Raw genomic sequence first — 6233 nt, forward strand, 5'->3', positions numbered from 1 at the left:
TTGCTGTATATTTTTTAGCAACGTTCATTGAACGTTGCCGTTGGTTGGTTTTAGCAACGTTCACTGAACGTTGCGGTTAAGTCTCTTTAGCAACGGTCTTTGACCGTTGTCGTTAATTCCGACATTAAAATATAAATCATACAAAATTTGACCCAGACCCGACCCACACCCGGACCCGACCCGCACCCTTTTAGTTTGTAAAAAACCCAATCCAGCCCTATAGGTGTCTTCCTCGTCTCTCACTGCAATTGTCCGTATTCTAGTCAACACGGCAACACGCGGTGAATTAGCCCTAACCCTCTTCTAATTTTTCAATTTATTAGCCCTAACCCTCTTCTCTCTGCAAATCTATTTGGTTTGTAAGGGACTCTCTTAGTCTGTAACTGTAAGATTTGAACGCTCTCTATCCCTATGCTTTTCTATATATCTGTGTTCGTTTTTTTTTTGTATGTATATAAATTTCAATTTTTGTGCGTGTTTATTCAATTCTTGATTTTTCGGCGATTTAACTGTTTGATATGGGTTCTTTGTTTGTTCGTTAGGGTTAAATAGTATGCAGTGATTTGTTCGATTGCTATCTTTTCTTAATTCTCCCCTCTTTTTTGTGTGTTATTGTTTTCTTTTTTTATACATAGGGAGGGGTAGATTGCAGTATGATGTATTGTCTTGGACTTGTTGAGTATAAATTGCTCTTATTTTTTCCTTTCAAGAAAAAGGCGAAATTACACTGATCCTGAAATCAGTATGAGGTTTTTCTTCCCCTGACTTTGCATATTTTACTAGATAATTTGCTAGCTGCAAAATTAGTCTTTTTTCAAAATAAGAAGACCCTGATTTTCAATTGAGTTATATGGGAAAATGATTTTATGGGTTATCAATTTGTCTCTTTTGAGTATGGAAGAAATCCAGGTCATAAGAGTTCATGCCAAATTTGAAGTCTCCCTTAATATTCTATCGAATTTATATATAGCAGAAGTTATATGATGACCATCGAATTTTGTGATTTTCTTTGTAAATTTCAGTTTTTTGTCCTCAAATTATGTGCAAATATATATCTCCAAATTGGTATTTTTGGCAGATTTTTACTTGAATTTCGATGCCTCACCTGTCTATATGTTGTTTACTTTACTGGTTCAATGCCCTACCTGTATGTGACCATATTGGTGTTTCTATTGAAGTATTTGATCAACTGTTAACCGCCAGTGGTTTCTATCAATGAGCAATTTATTCTAATTTTTTTAGACTTTTAGTTAACACTGACCAGTAAAATGAGTAGAAATAAGTAAAAGAGAGAGAAAATGATTATAAGCAAAGCAACAAACGAAGCTTAATATTTAGAGGTCTTAACTGATTGTAACTAGACTAGTATTCAAGGATTTAATTATCTTGCAGAAGCCAATTTGCTTTTTCTGGAATCTCCTATTCGAGTTGGGTTCTCATATTCCAATATATCTTTTGATTACACCAAATTAGATGATGGATTTGTAGGTAATTCACTGTCAATGAAAGTCGAGAACAAACGTGTGAGCATGTTTGGCTAAGCTCAAAAAAAGTAGTATCAGTTTTTTGATAATTCTTCTTGCTTTTGATAATTTCTTACTGTACGTTCATTAGTAATTTTAAAATCCCACTTTATTTGTTTAACATATCTTCACTGGGTGTTTTGGAATTATTATAGAAAGTCGGTCAAGTGAACAAGGGGCCATTTAGTTGATGATGATGCTGGACGAATAGCTGCTTATAATAAATCGAAGCATAGGGCTTTGTGATTGGCCTATAATAGACCGAAACAAAGGGCCATTTAGTTCACAGTTTGAATTGTTGCTGTTCAATGTTTGATAGTATCATAATGGACAAAGAATGGCTGCAACTATCAAGGTTACCATCTGAAACAAAATCTTATAAATCTAGTTTCAAAATTTAACAATAATATAAAATGATCATACAATTGTTGTTGTAGATTTTCAGAACTATACAGAGACGGAGCACGGAAGTTTGTTGGTTTATATTGTTTTCCTTGACAGGAAAAAAGTTCTAAGTTCAGCAAAATGAGAAGTAGTCAGAAGCTTCTCCATACTATGGGTCGGAAGGGTTATTCACGTATGGCTCACGATTTGGTACAAGAACTATCTTTCTTTATTTTTGATATGTAACTTTATTGATTTCATATACGTGTCTATGATTGAGTTGAATATTGTTATTGTAGAAAAGAAAGAATCCAAATATAACAGGATTGAGAACGACAGTATGGACTCATGGACATCTTCGAAAGGATGGGAATCCAATAAATGAGGCGGTTGCTGAAACTTTGGTACGTGTATTGTGTGTGTGTGTGTGTGTATATATATATATATATATATTACCAGAGAGTGTGTGTAGATCTAGTGTAATATTTAAGTTTCATAAGTGCAGATGAAGATAAAAGATTATGCCGAGTCAATTTCTGATACACCAGCCGAAAATTCGATTCGAGATGATGATGTTGCTCGAATTTTAGGTCCCGAGCGTCGTGGACGAGTAAGGGGACTTGGACTTGGGGTTACACCATCAAAAATAGATGGAAATACACAAAGCAATGAGAAAGTGAGAGACCTTGAGAACAAATTACAAACTCAATCAGTAAGGATGGAAGCACTCGAAGAAAAGGTTGAAGCACTTCTGAAGTTATCCCAGGTTATACTTTGCTATTACATAGAATATGATAGCAGAACTGAATATATCTTAACATTTCAATAAGTTTAATTTTTTTGTATTATTTTGCAGAATCAAAATAAGAATGTAGAGGATATGAGTTCACGTGCTTTTACTCCACAGGTTTTTGTATTGTATATTATTTTTTCAATATAAATTCAGATTATATCATACTAGTGTTAAAAATAGACTTTATTTTAATGCGAATTTGTAGTCTCAATAAGGAAGTGGTATGGAGGGAGGTATTGCACCAGTGGAAAATGGAAAGTGTCAACTATTGCACTGGTACTTGGTTGAGGAGGAAATTGTAGGCGAAGGGAAGATTGCATCAATAGACCCAAGTACAAATGTGCATCACGTGCCACTAGGACGAGATTGTTGGAAGGTTTGGGTTGACGAGGTGTACATGAGTCATTTGCCCTTATATAGACCAACGGAAGAATTTCGAGTTCTTAGTGACGCCATAGGAAGTACTATTGCTTGGCCAAAGAGCTGCATTAGACTTATTTGACGAAGGTACTTTATAAATTTCTACATTTTTTTCATTTACGTATTTGTCATTAAACATGTTTCAAGAGTGGCTATATATGTGTGCATACACAAGTTTACAACCTTGAATGTGGAAGTTTGTTCATGGCATTACTAATGAGTGCACAATGGCTTCTCTTAAAAAAGAAATTGATCTTATTTTTAAAAATCAATCAAGTTTTAATTATGAGCTTGTATTCTTGAGTGTGTGATTCAATTTTTTCTTTAAATGACATAAATCTGCTGCTATATACGTTGAATGAGTATAGACTGGTTATGTAAGAAGAATGAATATAGTTGTGTCTTAAAAAGCTTTAAAGGACATTGTATTGTTTCTAAATTGTTTGCTCTTTTTCATTAAGTTGTTGTTATATTCTTTCTTTCTTGCAGTTACATGGAGCTAAAGTGAGTTCGAAAATTTCTTTTGAGCTTGTATCGTCTTGGATCTCGTCTATGTAAAAAGATTTGGCTGGGACTCGTTAGAAGCTTCGGTTATGAATCGTTTACATAACTTTTAGACATTTTTCATAGTTCTTTGGTTATATGGTGTATATTTTTGAATTGAAGTATTTATTATGTTTTGATGAAGTAATATTGCATATCGGATCGTGTTTATTGGCTTAATGAAGCACTTTTAATTTTTTGTTGGCTTAAGGTACTTATGCGTAGATAGTAAAAATATGTTTTTAATTCACAGGTTTAATTGGCAGAAAAAATATAAAATAATTGATCAGAAAGATAAAAATGACATTTATGACAAACTCCAGTTTCGGCAACGTGCAAGAGCACGTTGCTGAAACTTGGTTTCGTTGCAAGTTTTGGCAACGTGCAAGAGCACGTTGCCGAAACCCCACTTCGGCAACGTGCATCTTGCACGTTGCCGAAACTTGGTTTCGTTGCAAGTTTTGGCAACGTGCAAGAGCACGTTGCCGAAACTGGGTTTCTGGAGTTTCGGCAACGTGCAAGAGCACGTTGTCGGAACCTTGCCGAAGAGGAGTTTCGGCAACGTGCTCTTGCACGTTGTCGAAACTGGGTTTCAGCAACCAGTTTCGACAACGTGCAATGCACGTTGCCGAAACCCCACTTCGGCAACGTGCTCTTGCACGTTGCCGAAACTCATTGCTCTATGGCAACGTCTCATCCCATAACAGACGCCTGAACGTTGCCATAAGTCTACGGCAACGTTTTCTGCCTGTTGCCAAAAGTGATTTTTGGTGTAGTGGTTGTTTGACACTTGCATTATTGTCAAGTGTCAATTGGATGGAAAAACTGCTTGAAATTAAAACGATCCAACAGGGTAATGCCACATGGCAAAGTGTAAACTAAAGTGTACATCATAGTGTATATGTAGCAAGGCTCTTACCGATTGAACTTTGCTATTTGTACATTGATTTTTGACCTGATGTTTGACACTTATATTGTTGTCAAGTGTCAATTGGATTGTAAATTTTTTTGAAATTTAACTATCCAATAGGGTAATGTCATGTGGGAATGTGTAAATTGAAGTGTACTCCACGGTGTATATGTATCAAGGTTCTTACTGATTGACCTTTGCTACTTGTGTATTGATTTTTGACATGTTGTTTGACACTTGCATTGTTTTCAAGTGTCGATTGGATGGAAAAACTGTTTGAAATACAAATTGTCCAATAGGGTAATATCACATGGCAGTGTAAACTAAAATGTACACCGTAGTGTACATGTCGCAAGGTTATTACCGATTGAACTTTGCTATTTGTACACTGATTTTTGACACATCATTTGATACTGGCATTGTTATCAAGTGTCAATTTTGATTGGAAAATTGTTTGAAAGTTATACTGTCTAGTAGGGTAATGTTATGTGGCAAAGTGTAAACTAAAGTGTGTACACAATAGTAAACATGTAGCAAGGTTCTTACCGATTGAACTTTACAATTTGTGCACTGATTTTTGACATGGTCTTTGACACTTGCATTGTTTTCAAGTATCAATTTGATGGGAAAACATTTTGAAATTTAAGCTATCCAAAAGGGCAATGTCACGTGGCAAAGAGTAAATTAAAGCGTACACCATAGTGTACATGTACGAAGGTCCTTACCGATTGAACTTTACTATTTGTATATTAGTGTTTGACACATTGTTTGACACTTGCACTGTTGTCAAGTGTCAACTAAATGGGAAAACTGGTCGAAATTTAAACTGTCCAACAGCGTAATATCACGTGGCAAAGTGTGAACTAAAGTGTGCACCATAGTGTACATGTAATAAGGTTCTTACCGATTGAACTTTGCTACTTGTACACTGATATTTGACACGTTGTTTAACACTTACATTATTTTCGAGTGTTAATTGGATGGGAATACTGTTTGAAATTTAAGCTGTCCAACAGGGTAATGTGACATGGCAAAGTGTAAATTAAAGCGTACACCATAACGTACATGAAGCAAGGTCCTTACAGATTTGACTTTGGTATTTGTATACTGATTTTTGACATGTTGTTTGACATTTACATTCTTGTCAAGTGTTAATTGGACGTCAAAACTATTTGAAAATTAAACTGTCCAACAGGGTAATGTCACGTGGTAAAGTGTAAACTAAAGTGTACACCATAGTGTTCTTGTAGCAGGGTTCTTACCGATTGAACTTTGCTATTTGTACATTGATTTTTGACACATTGTTTGACACTTGCATTGTTGTCAAGTGTCAATTGGATGGGAAAACTATTTGAAATTTAAATTGTCTAGCTGGGTAAGGTCACGTGACAAAGTGTAAACTGAAGTGTGTACACCATAGTGTACATGTAACATGGTTCTTACCGATTGAAGTTTGCTATTTGTACACTTATTTTTGATTTATTTTTTTACACTTGCATTGTTATCAAGGGTCAATTGGATGGGAATACTGTTTGAAATTCAAACTATCTAATAGGGTAATGTCACTTGGTAAAGTGTAAACAAAAGTGTACGCCATAGTGTACATGTAGCATGGTTCATACCGATTGAACTTTTCTATTTATACACTGATTTTTGACAC

At 35.1% G+C, this 6233-nt stretch overlaps 1 protein-coding gene across 2 annotated transcripts; it reads left to right on the plus strand.

The window, feature by feature from the left end:
- Positions 1 to 2018: 2018 nt before the first annotated feature.
- On the plus strand, positions 2019 to 2860 carry LOC111374014. 2 transcript variants are annotated; one of them, XM_022996620.1, is made up of 4 exons: positions 2019 to 2117; positions 2207 to 2311; positions 2413 to 2673; positions 2764 to 2860. In XM_022996620.1, exons 1-4 carry the CDS (start codon positions 2049 to 2051, stop codon positions 2845 to 2847), a joined length of 519 nt encoding a protein of 172 aa, XP_022852388.1. In that variant the 5' UTR covers positions 2019 to 2048; the 3' UTR covers positions 2848 to 2860. The 2 variants fall into 2 exon arrangements, with proteins under 2 accessions (XP_022852388.1, XP_022852389.1); XM_022996621.1 differs by having other exon boundaries at positions 2413 to 2646.
- Positions 2861 to 6233: the final 3373 nt, after the last annotated feature.

This window comes from Olea europaea, unplaced genomic scaffold (assembly GCF_002742605.1).
Source record: "Olea europaea var. sylvestris unplaced genomic scaffold, O_europaea_v1 scaffold1191, whole genome shotgun sequence".
NCBI classification, from domain to species: domain Eukaryota; kingdom Viridiplantae; phylum Streptophyta; class Magnoliopsida; order Lamiales; family Oleaceae; genus Olea; species Olea europaea.